The sequence below is a fragment of the Heloderma suspectum genome, chromosome 14, assembly GCF_057233095.1.
Source record: "Heloderma suspectum isolate Gila_16-S chromosome 14, 16-S_ref, whole genome shotgun sequence".
Classification (NCBI taxonomy): domain Eukaryota; kingdom Metazoa; phylum Chordata; class Lepidosauria; order Squamata; family Helodermatidae; genus Heloderma; species Heloderma suspectum.
This window is the reverse complement of record NC_139471.1, coordinates 16,369,999-16,389,391: the sequence shown is the minus strand read 5'-3', so window position 1 is coordinate 16,389,391 and position 19,393 is coordinate 16,369,999. Positions and strand designations below refer to the sequence as shown.

General features: G+C 46.4%; 1 protein-coding gene across 1 annotated transcript in view; it reads right to left on the bottom strand.

Annotated features, from left to right (window-relative positions):
- The window catches only part of TLR4 (toll like receptor 4), a 34,308-nt gene extending 20,230 nt beyond the window's left edge, over window positions 1–14,078 (bottom strand). The window contains exon 1 of the mRNA XM_084821445.1: window positions 13,976–14,078. Coding sequence (XP_084677571.1) covers window positions 13,976–14,026 — 51 coding nt within the window. The 5' untranslated portion in view covers window positions 14,027–14,078. The remainder of the gene's footprint in view (window positions 1–13,975) is intronic.
- Between the last annotated feature and the right edge of the window lie 5,315 nt (window positions 14,079–19,393).

Below are 19,393 nucleotides of genomic sequence, written 5' to 3'. Positions count from 1 at the left end.
AGGGGGTTGGACTCAATAGTCTTATAGGCCCCTTCCAGCCCTACTATTCTATGCTTCTATGATTCGATGAAGTTGGACAGCCATCTGTCAGGGATGCTCTGACTTGGACTCCTCCACTGAGCAGGAGGTTGGAGTCGATGGTCCTGTAGGCCCCATCGAACCCTACTGTTCTATGATTCTATGATTTACTCCTTTAAAAGCCTTTACTAGAACAGTGCTACTATAGTGCGAGATCCAGTTTGGGCACTAAGGAACACACCAACACAAATGATGAATATATTTTAAATCCACACAGATACTGATGAACAACAACATCAACAACCAGGCAAAAACCCCTCCATTAAGAAGAAGATGGCACAACAAAATGACTGAGAAAGCTCTGTTAAAGGGGAAGCTTACGCTAACTCTCCAGGGACTCAGAGAGCACTTAGCACCTACAGAGCAGTCCATCGTAACGTTGCACCACTTTAGAAAGTGTTACCACATCCACAAGTGCTGTACAGGCTTGAATAGCAGTAGGCCAATCTCCTGGCCCTGGGGTCACTTTGCAATAGACAGTCACCACCACAGCTGCAGTGCTATCATTCAGATGAGCCCTTCTGTCATTGTAGGAGGTGACTCTACAGCAGAAATTGTAAGGATTGTGCAAGTGAATAATAAGGCTTCCCCAAATGTCCTCCAAGCACATCCTCCCAACCACGACATGCTTCTTGCAATGAAGACTGGGCCCAATGAGAAAGAAATTAGCAAAATGGACCACACCTCCCATCTAAGCCAGGGGTAGGACACTCCCCCGCCCCCACTCTTGAGGACCACATTCCCTTGGAGGCAATCTATTGGGGATCACATGGCAACAGTGGGTGGGTCCAGGGTCATCCGATGAAGCTGATTGGTGGGAGATTCAGGACAGATAAAAGGAAGTACTGTTTTTACACAGCACATAACTAAACTATGGAATTCCCTACCACAGGATGTCGTGATGGCCACCCATTTGGATGGCTTTAAAAGGGGGTTCGGCAAATTCCTGGAGGGAAAGGCTATCAATGGCTACTAGTCTTGATGGCTATGTGCTACCTCCAGTACCAGAGGCACTGAGCCTATGTACACCAGTTACTGGGGAACATGAGTGGGAGGGTGCTGTTGTGCTTGTTCCCTGCTTGTGGGTTCCTGCTTGACAGCTGGTTGGCCACTGTGTGAAGAGAATGCTGGACTAGATGGACCCTTGGTCTGATCCAGCAGGGCTCTTCTTATGTTCTTAAGAGGGGGCAGAGCGAGCCTTTTTCTTCTTCTCTTTCTGCCACACCTTCTTTCACTTTCTCGCCCTCCTTGACACCCCTCCTTTCCTCCCTCACTCCCTCTTCCTTCCTGCCCTGCTACTGGTGGAAGGACAGATTGCTCTTCATAGAAGCCTGTATTTATGGCTTCCAAAAGGCCTTTTTAATTAGGTCTAAGGTTATATGTTGCCCATTTTACTATCCATGATCTGTCCAGACCGACCCTGGTTTCTCAGAATGGTGAAAAAAAAAAAATCAATGCAGAAAGGCACCTTGATTTTTTTCTAAGGATGTATGAGAAATTCCTTTCAGTTCATTTTTGATCAGGATTTACCAGTTCGCACTTTCTGGCCCGAACATGGATGCAATCCATGGTTGAGGTCCACACATTTCTGAGCTTGCAATGTGATACCTGGACCAAAACAAACAAACCTAACACAGCATTTGACAGGATGCGCACATTTGAAAAGTGTGCATGAAAAATGTGTACTTCTGAAAAATGTGCACAAATACGCTTTAATCTATGGGAGAAGACAAGAATGCATACATTTCAAAGGTCTGCACGACTGATGCATACATTTGGAAAAAAGGTGCACAGAATTTCATGTGAAAAGAAAAAACACACACCTCGCAATCTGATATGGACTTAAGCTGGAATGTGCTTTGAGATGGACTTCAGAGAACTTTGGCAAGCTCAGGTTTTGCTGATTCATACATTTCTACTTTTTCCTCTTCCCTCCCCATTCCTTTTTCCTTCTGTGTCATGTATTTTTATATTATAAAGAAGGCAGGTAGAGACTGACTTTTTTGCTGATGGATTGTAAGCCACTCCAAGAGTAAGCTGCCAACATTGTTATATTTTCAGTGCCAGGTTAAGACCTATCTTTTTCCCCTGGCATTTGGCAGCACATGATGAGCATGTATGTATGTATGTATGTATTTCAATACCACCCAATAGCCGGAGCTCTCTGGGCAGTTCACAAAAATTAAAACCACAAACTGTAAAGCATAAAACAGTTTAAAATATAAAAGCTTAAAACCACACACAAAAACAATACAACCGGAATGAAACCTAGCAGCAGTGCAGAGATTTAAAATGTAGATTTAAAACAGCAAAGCTAAAAGGCTAGGAAGCTAAAATGCTAAAATACTGGGAGAATAAAAAGGTCTTCACCTGGTGCCGAAAGGAGAACAATGTAGGTGCCAGGTGAACCTCTCTAGGGAGCTCATTCCACAGCTGGGGTGCCACAGCAAAAATGGCCCTATCCCTGGTAGCCACCCGCCTCACTTCCTTTGGCCAGGGCTCATGGAGAAGGACCCCTGAAGATGATCTTTGGGTCCGGGCAGGCACATATGGGAGGAGGTGGTCCTGGGTGTGTCTTTGCAATGACTGATGGTTCAAAGTTGTTTTTAGCTATATGTTGTTTGTGTGTATTGCTGGTGTGCTTTTACATAAATGGCTTTTAAACTTTGCATATCGTATTTTAATGTGTTAACTTTGTTAAACTGCCCAGAGAGCTTCGACTATGGGGTGGTATAGAAATGTAATAAATCATAAGAGATTTTAGCTCTCATCAGCCTCAGCGAGCAGGGCCAATGGTTAGGAATGCTGGGAGTTGTAGTCCAAAACATCAGGAGGATGCAAGGTTGAGGAAGACTTGCCCTAAGAGACTAATGGTGAATTCTTCACATGGATACATTGTGGTGGTTTTCGGGTTTTTTTCTGATGGGAACTATAGTTCGTGTTCCATGCCAGACAGCTGTGTTGTGGGCCAGCTTGTGAGGAATGTATTTATAGACTGCCGAGTCACAAATTTGGAGGGTTGGCCTCAGTCACTTTACAATCGCTCCGATCTGTTACTTGGGATGAATAAGAGGTCTTATTGGATGGAGGAAAAAGAGTAGGAAATGTGGTTAGCTTCCCTTTGGGAATAATAACTAAGTACTAACCAGTGTTCTTGTGAAGGATGGAGGGCATGGAGGGGGGAGTCATGAGAGAGTTGCACATGTTTTCTCTTTTGTTTTGTTGTTGTTGTTGTTTTTAAGCTACACATAAAATAACTCATGATAATAATTGTAATAGCCGTAATCTCCTCATCGTACCTCTGTTCAGATATTTTAGAGGAGCCCATGTTGCATTACAGAAATGGTCTACAACTAGGGATGTACGGACTGTGTAAAATCCGCTCCATCTGTGTTTCGCGGATTGTCGGGCACCTTTTGTTCCATTGCCTGCCCACAAATGGATGCCATTTTTTTTTCCGTCATGCAGAAAAATCCGCAAATAATTACGTCAGTATTTATGTAAATATTTACATAATTTGCCTTAGTACATAACATTTAGCGTATTGTCCCCCCATTCCATTTCATGTTTCCTCAGCAGAAACTTACACATTTTCCCATGGATTGATATATATGCATAAATTTTGGGAAAGTAAAAAATTCATTTGGAAGTCCACAGACTCCATGCAGCCTGCAGGGGTTGCTCCACAGCGGATTTCACAGGTCCAATCCTTAGAAATCCGAGCTCATTTTAGTCCATCTCAAATTTCTTCAGCATCCCTATCTATAACTCTGCATAGGCCCTTTCCAACCATGGCCATACAGGGTTGGGTGAGAATTTCACTGAGGTTTGGTTTTTCAGCTTGCCAAAATGCACATTCCCCCCCCCCCCATAAATGGGTGGAAAGAGTTTGAGATTCTGAAAATGTAAATGAGGGAGAAAGCAACACCAACAGATTTGTCCATCCAGGTCCACGGCTTTGGGTGCGTAAAAGTCTGGCTTTGAATCCCTGTGTATTCAGCCATGTAGTGCTGAAAGAGGGTTGCCACCTAATTTTTCTGACAGGTTCCTCATCTTTAACAGCTACCCAGCAGGCAGATAGAACGTGGCCCACTCCATGCTAAGAACAGCTGCACATGTTGAATCTGGCCAGCACATATGCAGGAGAATTTCGTTTCAGTTCATTTTTGACGAGGATTTTCAAAACATCATCTATTTCTTCATAATTCAAGACTGAAAGAACGTGAGATTTTTTATGTTTATTTTTAAACTGAGTGTGGGAGAAAGCAAAGCTGCCAGATCTATTCATCTCCCTGACCTCATCTGCACAGAGTGGAGTCATAAACACAGTAGATCACCTCATGGGAATTTCAAGACTTCCCAGATTTAATGTGGCATAAGCTTTTATAGACTGGAGGCTGCATTCTCAAGATGCGGGGAATAATACACTTGAATGGCCTTTATTTGCAGGGAAATTCCCCATTTGATTGTCTGTAGCCCCTACAAAATCACTGTCCTGACTTTGACCTCATTTTCTGTCTTTGGGGGATGCCTTGTTAAAGTGTTGTTAGCATGAATTGCCCGTGCTGCCATTCTTCAGGTCCAGCCCCTCCTTGAAGTCCTGTGGGGTGGCTGGGTGGCTCTTGCTTGCTTCTACTCCACATCTTGGTAAATGCCTGCTCATGAGGAGCACTGAGGTACTATGCAGGACAAAGATGTTTTGTCCTTCAACTCACATCATCCTTCACCATCGGCTATTCTGAGAGTCATTTGCCAAAACATCTGATAGGAGTTGTAGCCCAAGACATCTGGAGGTCCAGAGATTGCCTACCCCTGGTTTAAATCTTCCAGCAAGGAAAGCCAACCACCACTCAAGGCAGAGTGTTCCACTGCTCTTACCACTAGAAACCTCCTCTTAATGTTTAGGCTGTTTAGCCAAACTCTTCTTCCTTGCAGTTTCCATCCGCCAATTCTTCTTGCCCCATCCAAGAACAAGTCTGCTCCATCTTCTGTGGGACAGCCCTGAAGATATTTGTAGACCACTGCCTCATCTCTAGGGATGTACAGGTGTTGTGAAATCTGTCCCGTGTATGTTTCGTAGACTGTGTGGTGTCATTCATTCTGGCATCGGTTAACAGACAGATTCAAATTTTTCTTTTTTTCATTATGCGGAAAAATACGCAAATAAGGTTTGCAACAATTTATGTAATTTACATTAGAACATAATGTTTAGCGTATTGTCCCCTATTCCATCCAACTTTTCCCTGCGTATATTTTCCAATCTCAGCAGAAATGTGTGCATTTTCCTATGAATAAATTTGCAGAAATTCCCAGAAAGTAAAACAAAAACCTGAAGGTCCGTGGACTCCATGCAGCTTGAGGATGCCAGTCCACAACAAATTACACAGGACAGATGCTTAGAAATCTGAACTCATTTTAGTCCATCTCAAATTTCTCCAGCATCCCTACTCATCTCCAGTTATTCTTCTCTCCTCAAGTTAAACCTACCCAGCTCTCTCAACTATTCCTCATAGGACTTAGTTTCCAGTTCTCTCACTCACCATCCTGGTCACCTACCTCTGGACATGTTAGAGACATAAAAACATAGAATCATAGAATAGTAGGGTTGGAAGGGGCCTACAAGGCTATCAAGTTCAACCCGCTGCTCAATGCAGGAATCCGAGTATGCCTGACAGATGGCTGTCCAGCCTCGTCTTGAATGCCTCCAGTGTGGGAGAGCCCACCACCTCCCTAGGGAATTGGTTCCATTGTTGTATTGCTCTAAGGACGTTTTTCCTGATGTTCAGCCAGAATCTGGCTTCTTGTAACTTGAGCCCATTCGTCCATATTCTGCATTCTGGGATGATCGAGAAGAGATCCTGGCCTTCCTCTCTGTGACAACCTTTCAAGGACTTGAAGAGCACTATCGTATCTCCCTTCAGTCTTCTCTTCTCAAAGCTAAACATGTCCCGTTCTTTCAGTCTCTCTTCATAGGGCTTTGTTTCCAGTCCCCTGATCATCTTTGTTGCCCTCCTCTGAACCCTCTCCAGCTTGTCTGCGTCCTTCTTAAAGTGAGGTGCCCAGAACTGGACACAGTACTCCAGATGAGGCCTAACCAGAGCTGAGTAGAGGGGAACTAGTACTTCCTGGGATTTGGAAGCTATGTTTCTATTAATGCAGCCCAAAATAACATTTGACTTTTTTGCAGCCACATCAACTTGTTGGCTCATATTCAGCTTGTGTAGGGAAATGACATAGTTTTGTCCTGAGCAAGGAGCAGAAGAAATGCATCGATGGCAGATGTTAATCCAGCAAGATCTAGAAGGAGCCTGAGATTTTACAGAGTTGCTGTCAGCTTGGTTCTGCTTTCTCACTGTCTACAGCTGGGTCTTTTCCCCCCTCCCAAGTTGACCCTTGCTCCTGAGGAGACCCTTCTGGCAGCCACATGGGTGTTCTGCCAATGACATTGAGTTTCTCACCTGGTCCGCCACTGCCGATACAGTGGACAAGGGAGGACAGTCTGGAGCCATTGCAGTGCTTGGGATGGGTTCAAAGAGGCTTTTTTGGACCCCAGGCAGGGCATTCCTCAGACAGGAATCTCCTGGCTGCCCATGTCATCTGTGGGAATGGGGCTTGCTGCAGAATCCCACTTTGGATCCTCTGAAGAGGTCTCCCCTGAGGTCAAGATGGCCAGGACCCTGACAGTCCCCCCCTCCCCAGTATATCTGTAACCAAAAGAACCACAATTCTCTTGATCTCTCCATCAGTGGGGGATAAGGGCTCTTCCAGAGTAAAAGAATGCAGCAGGCATCATCATGGCGATCACTTGTAACCAAGCAAGGTTGTCTTCTGGGGGTAGAGTATTAGCAGTGGGTCTACAAGAGGCTGCGAAGGGCAATTTTGGATCCACACAGCCTCCCACAGTGAGGACATAGGTTTCCAGGTGGAAGGCAGTCACGATGAGGGGTTGCTTGATGTGCCTTCTGCTGAGCTCGTTTCTCCCTTTCACCCCGGACTCGTGCTTCTTCAAAGTCCATAGCGCCTTTAATATAGGCTGACCTCCAGTTAGAACACTCATGGGTTAGTGCTTCCCAGTTCTCAATGGTTACATTACACTTTCTTAGATTAGCTTTGAGAACATCTTTAAATTTCTTTTGCTGTCCACCAATATTCCATTTTCCATTCATAAGTTGGGAATAAAGTAGCTTCTTTGGGAGACAATGATCAGGCATTCGAACAACATGGCCGGTCCAGCTAAGTTGATGTTGGAGAATCATTGTTTCAACGCTGGTGGTCTTTGCTTCTTCCAGTACGCTCACATCAGTCCATCTGTCTTCCCAAGTAATTTGCAGAATTTTTCAGAGGCAGCGTTGATGGAATCTTTCGAGAAGTTGGAAGTGGCGTTTATAGATGGTCCATGTTTCACAGGCGTACAGCAAGGTCGGTAGTACAATGGCTTTGTAAAAAAGCATTTTAGTCTCCCTGTGAATGTCCCAATCCTTGAACGCTCTATGCTTCATTTGGGAGAAAGCTACACTCGCAGAGCTCAAGCGATGCTGAATTTCAGCTTCGATGTCGGCTTTTGTGGAGAGATGGCTGCCAAGATAATAAAAGTGATCAACATTTTCCAGCATCACAATGTTAAGCTGGATTGATGGTGCTATAGAGGGATTGGTTTGCACTTGCTGGTAAAGCACTTTGGTTTTTTTGATGTAAAGCGAGAGGCCAATCTTTTCATATGCTTCTGCGAAGATGTTTAGGATAGTTTGGAGATCTTCCTCTGAATGTGCGCAGATTACATTATCATCAGCATACTGAAGTTCTATGACAGAGGTTGTAATTACCTTACTTTTTGCTTTCAACCTACTGAGATTAAAAAGTTTTCCATCTGTTCAATATATGATTTCTACACCAGTGGGAATTTTCCCTTCAAGAAGGTGTAGAATCATAGCGATAAAGATAATGAATAAGGTTGGAGCAATGACACATCCCTGCTTAATGCCTGATCCCACTTTAAATGGATCACTTTGAGAGCCATTGTTATCCAAGATTGTTGTCAACATGTCATCATGGACGAGCCACAAGATGTTCACAAATTTATTAGGACATCCAGTTTTCAGAAGGATGGTCCAGAGAGCAGTTCGATTTACAGTGTTGAAGGCCTTAGCCTTAGCTATGTGCAATTCTGAGTGGGGACTCATAGCCAATCGTCGTTTGTGCGCAAATACTAAGCATGGTCCTATTTTTGTTTTAATCTGTGAACCGTTGGAGGGTATGTGAAATGTTTTTCATGGTTGGCAAGGCCAGAGGCAATGCACCTCCCAATATCAGTTGCTGAGGGACAACCACTAGAGGGAGCCATTGTGCTCATGTCCTCCTTGTGGACTTCCCAGAGACATCTGGTTGGCACCTGTGGGAAACAGGATCCTAGACCAAATAGATGTTTGGTCTGAATGAGTATGTCAATTGCTTCTGTGTGCCCTATAGCTAAATGGAGCCTCCAGATTCAGAAGCAGTGTAGCCATGAATACCAGTCACTGGAAAACACTAGCAGAATAGGGAAGTTGTGCTTCCCAGGGGCATTCAGTTGACTGCTGTTGGAAACAGGATGGTGGGCTGGATGGACCTTTGGCTGAATCCAGCAAGGCTCATGTTATGGGAGACTGAGATAATGAGAGAGGCTACAGTCCTATTCATCAGGGATCAGGAAGATGTGGTCCTCTGGATGATGTACTACGACTCCCATCATCCCTCACTATTGGCGATACTGGCTAGGAGCGGATGTTGGGAGTTGTGGTCCAACATCTGGATGGCCACACATTCCGCAACCCTGTGATACATCTGGATGGCCACATGTTCCCCAACTCTGGAAGTATACCTTCCATAGAACCATAGAATTGTAGGATTGGAAGGGGCCTATAAGACCATCAAGTCCAACCACCTGCTCAATGCAGGAATCTAAGTCAAAGCATCCTTGACAGGTGGCTGTCCAGCCTTGTCTTGAATGCCTCCAGTGTGGGAGAGCCCACCACCTCCCTAGGTAATTGGTTCCATTGTTGTATTGCTCTAACAGTCAGGAAGTTTTTCCTGATGTTCAGCCGGAATCTGGCTGTCATTGGACTATAACTCTCACCAGCCATAGTTAGCATAGCCAATGATGAGGCCAGATGTTCTCTTAAGACAAAATCTGTTTAACTGGTTGAGAGCTGTATTTTATGTATCTATACCCCACCTTCCCTAGCAGAATTAATAATTCAAAATTGCATATATCCTAGCTCAGTGTGTGAGGTTATGAATTTGTTTGAGGTCGTGTTCTTCCTCTTCCCTTTTTCTGAGTTTTTAAAAAATCATATCCTGGTCCCTCCCAGTACATGTGGCCAAAGTATCTCACAAATGTCCTGTCATTTTCTGGTCACTGTAGAGAGGAAACTGCAGCTCTCTGTCTGCACACGCAAGCTCTCTTTCGTTTCTGTGCCTGACATCAGTGCCAAGGTCACTGAGATTCACTGAGAGAGACGTTAGCAAGAGAACTGCTTACCCACAGAGAACTTGCACCCTGCCCACAATAGGGACTAATCATTTGAAGCTGACACTTCATAAGATTTATTGCACAACAATAGATGGATGACCATCATGGAAACACTGATTCACCTTTCTCTGCTCATGTAGTCCTCTTTGAATAAGATGATGAAGATAGATAGATAGATAGATAGATAGATAGATAGATAGATAGATAGATAGATGGAATGAGCCCACTTGAGAACAATCGTAATCCACTCCTTCCACAGATCAAGAAACTAGTGATGTATGGATTTTATTAAATCCAATCCGTGTGTGTTTAGCAGATAATCAGATATCTTTTGTTCTGTCATTCCCTCATTGATGGCAACTGATTTCTTTTAGGGATGTATGGGAGTTTTGTTCCACTTGCGCCAATGCTCCTTTGTGCTCGTGCGCATTAGCACAAGTGTGCATTTGTACTACTGCAAATTAGCGCAAGTGCAAGTCTGCGCAAATCCCCCCGAAGTAAAAATAAACTGGCTCACAATTCTGCAAAATCCACATGACTTGGGAAAAGTTGGTCTGCTGTGGAATCCACAAGCCAGATTCATAGACATCCAGAACCATTTGAATTTGTTGCAGATTTCTCCAACACACCTGCAATGAACGGATGTGCTCAGACAGCAGAGGTCCTGTAGCTCTGGGCTACCGGATCCCTTATATTTACCTACCCCCACTACAGAAGAAGACGCCCTGCTGCAAAGCTTCTCCTGGGCATGTTCCCAATGGACAGGCCCAACTGTGAGAGACCAAGTTTCAAATCAGGAAACCCTGGATTGAATCCCACCTCATCTCTGGAATGAAATGAACCCATTTGGAGGCTCACAGGTGAACAGGCAATGGCTGAACATGCAAGCCTGGAAAAAGAAACCTCTGAAAGTGTAGCATTTGTTGGTGGCATGATCTGATGCAAAAGGATGGACTATGGATTTTGAGCACCAAGAAGCATTCCTCATGACCTCACTTGACATTGTGTTTATGAACCTAGGAAGCTGTCTTCTACTGAGCAAGGCCACTGGTCCATCTAACTCAATATTGCCTACTCGAAATGGGCAAATGGTTCTCCAAGTTGTGAGGAAGTCCTTCCCAGCACTTGTTTAAACTAGAAGCTAATACCATGGGAGACAGAAACAAAATTCAAAGCCATCTTGGAGCACTGGGCTAAAAAGAAAGAAAGAAAAAAGAACAGAATGAAATTTAATAGGGATAAATGCCAAGTTCTGCATCTAGGAAAAAGAAAACAAATGTGCATTTACAAGATGGGGGGATCTTTGGCTCAACAAGACTACAAGCAAGAAGGAACTTGGAATTGTTGTCGATCACAAGCTGAATATGAGCCAACAAGCTGATGTGGCTGCAAAAAAGGCAAATGCTCTTTTGGGCTGCATTAATAGAAGCGTCGCTTCCAAATCCCGGGAAGTACTAGTTCCCCTCTACTCAGCACTGGTTAGGCCTCATCTGGAGTACTGTGTCCAGTTCTGGGTGCTGCACTTTAAGAAGGATGCAGACAAACGGGAGAGGGTTCAGAGGAGGGCAACGAAGATGACCAGGGGACTGGAAACAAAGCCCTGTGAGGAGAGACTGAAAGAACTGGGCATGTTTTATTTATTTATTTATTTATTTATTGGATTTATATCCCACCTTTTTTTCCTTCTTAAGGAGCCCAAGGCAGCATACATAGTCCTCCTCCTCCTTCATTTAATCCTCACCACAACAACTCTGTGAGGTGGGTTGGGCTGAGAGTCTGTGACTGGCCCAAAGTCACCCAGTGAGCTTCCACGGCCAAGTGGGGACTAGAACCTGGATCTCCCAGCTCCCAGTCCAACACTCTCGCCACTACACCGCACTGGCTCTCAAAGTTTTAGCCCTGAGAAGAGAAGCCTAAGGGGAGATAGGAGAGCGCTCTTCAAGGACTTGAAATGTTGTCACAGAGAGGAAGGCCAGGCTCTCTTCTCCATCATCCCAGCATGCAGGACACAGAACAATGGGCTCAAGTGACAGGAAGCCAGATTCCGGCTGAACATCAGGAAAAACGTCCTGACTGTTAGAGCAATGTGACAATGGAACCAATTACCTGGGGAGGTGGTGGGCTCTCCCACAGTGGAGGCCTTCAAGATGAGGCTGGACAGCCACTGTCAGGGATTCTCTGACTTGGATTCCTGCATTGAGCAGGGGGTTGGACTAGATGGCCTTGTAGGCCCCTTCCAACTCTACTATTCTATAATTCTATGATAGAAGTGGAATCTTGCAAGTATTCTGCCCATTGAGTTACAGTCCATCTAGCCCAATGGTAGGCAGAAGGTAAAGCAGGATCAGGACCTATTGGTAGATTTCTGGATGATTTTCAGTAGGTCAGCAAGAGTTTCTGATTGGCCTGGGCTAAATGGCCCTCTCCCTTTCAGCACCCTATTAGTTGGAGTTGGAGGGAATTGGTGAACAGTTACGTAGGGGGATGAGCACTGGTTTTGATTGAGTCCTACATGAATAGGATGAAACTTACAGGAGAAATCAGTGACCAGTTTTGCAGGGTGTGACCTCTGAGTCCTACAGGAATAGGATCAGACTTACGGGAGAAATTGGTGACCTGTTGTGTGTAGGGGAGGGGGGACCTCTGGTTTTGACTGAATCCTACATGAATAGAATCAAACTTCCACATCAATTCTAGGTTAGCATTTATATCTGTGAGTGACTGTGTGTGTGTGTGTATGTGTGTGTGTGTGTGTGAGAGAGAGAGAGAGAGAGAGAATCCAAGTGAGGCTAACACTTCATGCATCTGTTGCAGTCCATGCAGGCCTCTGCCACAATGTGAGAGTCTTTATATTTCCACAAGACTCTGTTTTCATTGTACTTTGTTTATACCATAACAGACTAACATGCCTACCCCTCTGGAATCTAATTATCAGTGCAAACTAGGTATGAAATGGAAGAATCCGTTGGGTCTTGCTGAAACCTTATTTCTGCATGGTTTGGAAATGTTTTTTTTATTAAAGGGAACTAAGCAAATTACACAGAGTTAAATTTTCTGCAAACAGCAGCAATGATACAGATTTTTTTTCCCTGTTTGTTCAAGGAAACCCACTGTTGCTAACCCTGGCAGTTCCATAATCTGTTAGAATAAACAGAATATTTTTGTTCCAGAACAGGAGAGCCCCCTCGTGGCCAACTTGAAAGAGATCCACTTTGGCTCACATTCATGTGGGACTTTCAGGTGCTCCTGTAGCTGATGCTCCAAGGTTCTTAGGATCATCTCGGAGCTTAGAGGTGGAGCAAAATATCTCTAGTTTTCAGCCCCCAGGGGAATGTGGTCATCCTGCACAATATGTAATTATGGTGCATGGCCCAGCCTTCTCTTGAACATCTCAGTCCACACGGTTGTCCAGTTGCAGAAGAGAAGAGAAAGATGTGGTAAAAGGTGCAGGTTAAAAGCATCAATGTATCGTCCTCCTGAACCCACGTGTTCCCTGACACATGTACACGAGGGCATATGGTAACAGCCGATAAGGCTCATATTGGACTGCCACCTTCTCTGCTAACTTTTTAGTGCCACGCAAAAGCCTTTTTGAAAAAAAAAATCTCCCAGGCCTTTTAAGCCCCGGATTTCCATTGTTTTGAACTGCTTCTTTTAAATGCTGGTGCATGTGTTTGCATTGCCTTTGTTTATTCTGCTTTCATATCATTTTTTTAAAAAAATGTTTATCATGCTGTTAAGCACCCAGGGAACCACTGGTTGAAGGGTGGTATGCAAAGCTGTCGCAGGTGCTGTTGCGCTCATGTCCTGCTTGTGGGGTTCCCGTGGGCATCTGATGGTTGGCCACCGTGTGAACAGGATGTTGGACTGGTTAGGCCTTGGCTTGATCCAGCATGACACTTCATTTATTCTTCTGTTCAAATAAAGAAGTATTACCGATGTGGGCATATATCACCTTCCATGGGAGCAAAGGGGTTTTCTGTGCCATTTATTACAGTGATTCATTCAAAGTAGGTTCTCCCAAAGAGAAAGAAAGGGGAGGGAGGGAGGGAGGGAGGGAGGGAGGGAGGGAGGGAGGGAGGGAGGGAGGAAGGAAGGAAGGAAGGAGAGAGAGAGGGGGAGGGAGGGAGGGAGGGAGGAGAGAGAGAGAGAGAGAGAGCAAAGGAAAGAAAGAAGATAGATGAAAGAAAGAAAGAAAGAAAGTCCCTTTCTTTCTTTCTTTCTTTCTTTCTTTCTATCAGTCTCACCTAACATGATCACTCCAAGCAGGTTCACACACATGATGGGATGTCCCCAAATTCCCTCCAAATCTGCAAATCATTGCATGGAAAATAATGGATGACACTGCTCTTATGCAAATGACAGGGTAAGGAGCATGTGGTCTCTTACCTTTACTGGCAATGAACAGCAGCCACTTGAACAACCTCCTGAACCACACATAAGTGACCACGGGCAGAGACCCAGGTGGGGGACTGCAGTAAATAATGTCCACTTCATTATATGCTTCACTATCTCAGTCTGAAAGGGAATGCAGCACTGAGGAAGAGCTTATCAGTTGCAAAAGAGGAAGTGGAGGCACAAACGTTTAGACCAACGTTTTCTCAGATCTCATAGGTCCATCTGAAGCTGCCTCATACTGGGCAAGACCGTTGGTGCATCCAATTCAGTATTGTCTCAGGGGTGGGGAACATGCACCCCATCAGATGCTGGTGGACTCTAACTCCCATCAGCCTTATCCAGTATAGACAATAGTGAGGGTTGATGGGAGCTGCAGTCCAACAAAATCTGGAGGGCCACATCATATGTTCCCCATCCCTGGTCTCCACGAACTGACAACCATTCTCCAGGGTTTCAGACAGATAGAGATCTTTCCTCACACTACATGGAGAGGAGAAGCAAGGGATTGAACCTCGATACTTCTGCATGCAAGCCCAGTTTTCTTCCTTGCAGTTCTGCCAGTTCTTGTCCCGTCAGAGAACAAGTCTGCTCCATCTTCTGTGAGAGAGCCCTGCAGATATTTGTAGACCACTGCCTCATCTCTAGGGATGCCCGGATTTTGTGAAATCCATCCCATGTATGTTTCATAGATTGTACCATGTTGTTAATTCTGGCTTCTGCACGCGGACACAGTTGTTCTAGCACTGAGCTATGGTTCTTCTCTGTCACAGGGCTGGTTGCCAAACCATGATTTGGCACTCAGGAATGCCCCCATGGGCTCATGGTTCTTCCCTCCTCCTTGGAAACACTGGAAACTGCCTTTTCTAGGTCAGGCTATTTGCCCATTTACCCCAGTATTAGGGATGGGGGAGAATTTCTCCCCGAAACTTCAGGGGGCTGAGTGCCAACGCATTCGGTCCTCTGAAGGTTGTTCGGGGAGAAATTCTCCACCCCCCCAACCCCCCCCCCCGGGATGGGACTTACCTTTCACGAATGTCCCTCCCGGCGGCGGGTCCCGGCGGCGGTTCGGCAGGTCTTCGTCAGGGGCGGGGGCGGCAGCCGGTCTTTTGACCAGCTGCCGCCACCGCCATTATAAGCAAAGTAAAAAAAAAACAAAACACCCCTGTGATAGGCTACGTAACGATTAACGTAGCCTATCACGGCTAGATCTGCAAAGTCAGCCGTGATAGGCTACGTTGATCGTCACATAGCCTATCACGGGTGACTTTGGGAAAAAAAAAAAAAGCGCGTACGCAAATGGTGGCCCCCATAGGGAGCCGCCATTCACGTTCCTTATTTGGTCCCTGTAGTCTACGTAAAGATTTACGTAGACTACGGCGAAAATAAGGGCAATGCTAAATCATGGTCTTTTGAAGTTCGCGGCCGGGGAGACGGGGCGCTTCTCCCCGGCCTGAATTTCGGCTGGGCAAGGCGAGAAGCCTCCCCCCTGGCCTGAATTTCGGCCAGGCGAGGAGGGAAGCCTCCCCCCCCAGCCTGAACTTCAGGGGGAGCAGCGAAGCACCTCCCCCCCACCGCGAAGCAAGCTGCGAGACCAGGTAAGTGACTTTCGTGCACCCCTACCCAGTATTGCCTATTCTGACAGCCACCCAGTCTCCAAGATCTTTTTTGCATCACCTGCTACCTGATGTTTTCAACTTGGAGATGCCTAGTATTGAACCGTGAGACCTTCTGCTTGCAAATCAGGTGTTCTACCACATCTTATGTGATGGAGATTTGTTTATGAACCATGCATCACAGTCATGAAATGGGCTACAAATGCAATAAGAAATAATGCAATTTGTAAATGAAGGGGACACCAAAGATATCCCTCGTTTGATGTGCTTTCTGGCCCCAATAGCATTTGTGGTAAAGATTCCAAAACCTACCTTGGAAAAGCTCCCGCACCCCTTCTTTCTGTTACCTTGAAGTTTGTTCTTCAAGGAGTCACCTTAATTCTGATTTTTTTTTTTTTCAAAGTCAGCCGTGATAGGCTATGTAAGGATTTACGTAGCCTATCACGGTGTTTTTTGAAAATCTAGCCGTGATAGGCTACGTAAATCTTTACGTAGCCTATCACGTTTATGTTGTTTGTTTGTTTTTTACACTTGGAAATGGCAGCGGCAGCAGCCGGTCGGAAGACCCACCGCCGCCACCGCTGCCGCACCGCCGCCGGGAGCCGCCTCCTGGAGGGACATTCGCCAAAGTTAAGTCCCGACCCAGGGGAGGCAGGGGGGCGGACCATTTCTCCACCAGTTTCGGGGGGCCGAATGCGCTGGCATTCGGCCTCCCCGAGATATGTGGAGAAATTCTCTGAAATCCCTACATCCTGTGGCAGCAAATGCCTTAGTTTAACTATGTGCTGTGTGAAGCACTTCCTCTAAATCATGACATGCTCTCCCACCGTTGGGATTCAACTGGAGGCCTCCCACTTCAGAGGATGTAACCACTAGGCCTGCTGAACATCTGGCAGTTTGCTTTTTAGAAATCAAGTTGCCAGCAGGCAATTTAGAAGGTTCCGCCTTAGCATGCCAGCTCTCGCCTGTCCAGCAAAAAATCTCTCTCCCTCTTTCCCTTTTCCTCTTTCTGTTGTTTTTCAAGCCCTTCATGCTGGGATCCAGCTTTATTTTCAGCTAGGCTTTTTTTCATCCACCCTCGCTTTGTATGGTAGGAGGAATGTTTCTCCCCCTCTCTCTCACTTTCAAAAAATAAAAATAAAATATAATTGAAGTATTTGTCTCCACAGCAGGAAATGTAAACTGTATGGTGGCCAATTTATGGACATTTTTTATAAAAGGAAAGAGAAACTCATTTAAGAAAACAATTATCATCCGACATGCACAGAATCTACCCGCAGCACCCCCAGCCCCCTATTCTGTCTCCAGCAACCAACTTTGCCACTGCTAAAAATGTGTGGCACATCTTATGGGAGTTTAAAAACACACACAGCACCCCGCCCCCGGGTGTATTTTTAATTCCATGAATCTAAGAGTTCCTCCTCTACTTAGCTTTCAAAATGGAGCGTGTCTTTCCTGTTATACATTTCCCCTTACTCATGAAGACCAGCTGAGGAGACCTTCAGAAACTGAAATCTATGGAATATCAAGTCAGGGTCTTTTCAGTGGTGGCCCTGGTGTTATGGAATAGAAATCCCAACGCAACCCATTGGTAGGGATGGACGAAAGTCCCGTACCTGATCCCGAAGCTTGCTTCACGGTGGGGGGGAGGTGCTTCGTCCCTCCCCCCAAAATTCTGGCCAGGGGTGGGAGGCGCCCCATCCCTCCCTGCCAAAATTCTGGCGGGGGGGAGGCGCCCCATCCCTCCAGCCACGAAACCTCGTCTCCTGCCGGGATGCAAATGGCAGTGGCCGTAGCCGCCACCGTTTGCGTCCCTGCAGTCAGCCGTGATAGGCTACGTAAATGTTTACGTAGCCTATCACGGCTGACTTAAAAAAAAAAAGCACGTATGCAAATGGCGGCGCCCATGGGTGCCGCCACTTGCGTACACGCTTTTTTTTTCCCCCCAAAGTCAGCCATGATAGACTACGTAAGGATTTACGTAGCCTATCATGGTGTTTTTTGAAAATCTAGCCGTGATAGGCTACGTAAATCTTTACGCAGCCTATCACATTTGTTTGTTGTTGTTTTTTTACTGGGAATTGGCGGCAGCGGCAGCCGATCGGAAGACCGGCCGCCGCTGCCGAACCGCCGCCGAACCGCCGCCGAACCGCCACCAGGAGCTGCCAGCGCCAGGGACATTCGGCAAAGGTAAGTCCCATTCCGGGGGGGCAGACTGTTTCTCCAACAATTTCGGGGGGCCGAATGCGTTGGCATTCGGCCTCCCGGAGATTCGTGGAGAAATTCTCCGACATCCCTAGCCACCAGACTCCACTGCTTCTGGCCATACGGATTGCCCCTTCCTGCACCTTTGCCAGCAATACAATATCCATTCTCAGATAGTGCAACCGGAATCGTGCAGAGTATTCCAAATGTGACTGCATCACAGATTTGTATAAGGCCGGTTTCTCCAAAATGGTGCTCTCTAGATGTCTTACACTACAACCTCCAGCATTCCCAGCCATTAGCCATGCTGTCTGGGGCTGACAGGAGCTGAAGACCAAAACATCTGGAGGGCTCCAAGCTGGGAAAGGTTGGCATGAGGTTATTATGATACAGACACTCATACTTTCCTTCCTTGTCCTGATCTCTAGCCCTTGGAGAGCTGCTGCCTGTCAGAATAGGTCCCAGAGTCCAAGTCCTATGAGAAAAAGCTGATGGTGTTAGCTATGTTTGGCCTGGAGAGGAGACCACTAAGAGGGCATATGATGGCCTTCAAATGAGGGATGCTAGAGAAATTTGAGATGGACTAAAATGGCTTTACGCTTTTTACGAGGCATTTTCCCGAGGCTTCCTTTCGCTGGGGCTGAATAACGAAGACCACGGAAATCCTCCATCTTTTCTGTTTATTCTCTGCGGGGGTGAAGTGAGGTCAGGTCCGGTGAGGTCGGGTCCAGTGAGGTCAGGTGAGGTGAGGTCAGGACAGGTCCAGTGAGGTCAGATGAGGTGAGGTCAGGGGAAGTGAGGTCAGGTAGGGATGTACGAAAGTCACTTACCTTTTACAAAATTTGATTGGCAGTGGGGGGGAGGCGCTCTGTCCCTCCCCCTGAAATTCTGGCCAGGGGGGAGGCATCTCATCCCTCCCCCCCGAAATTCTGGCCAGGGGGGAGGCGCCCCATCCCTCCTGCCACGAATCCTGGCCGGCCGGGTCTGCAAATGGCAGGGGCCGTAGCCGCCGCCGTTTGCGTCCCTGCAGTCAGCTGTGATAGGCTACGAAAATGTTTATGTAGCCTATCACGGCTGAGTGAAAAAAAAACCCGCGCGTACGCAAATGGCAGCGCCAATGGGCGCCACCATTTGCGTTCCTTATTTTGGCACGTCTAGTCTACGTAAACATTTACGTAGACTACAGCGAAAATGAGGGGAATGCAAATAGCGTAGTGTCTACACTATTTGCGTTCCCCTTATTTTCACCGTAGTCTACGTAAATGTTTACGTAGACTAGATGTGCCAAAATAAGGAACACCCATGGGCGCCGCCATTTGCGTATGCACGGGGTTTTTTTTTCACTCAGCTGTGATAGGCTACGTAAGCATTTACGTAGTCTACCACGGTATTTTTTTAAAATCTAGCCGTGATAGGCTATGTAAATGTTTACATAGCCTATCATGTTTTGTTTTTTTTTTAACTTGGAAATGGTGGCAGTGGCAGCCAGTCGGAAGACCGGCCACCGCTGCCGCCGAGCCGCCGCTGAGCTGCCGCCGAGCCGCCGCCGCCGCCGAGCCGCTGCCGAACCGCCGCCAGAGCCGCCACCGCC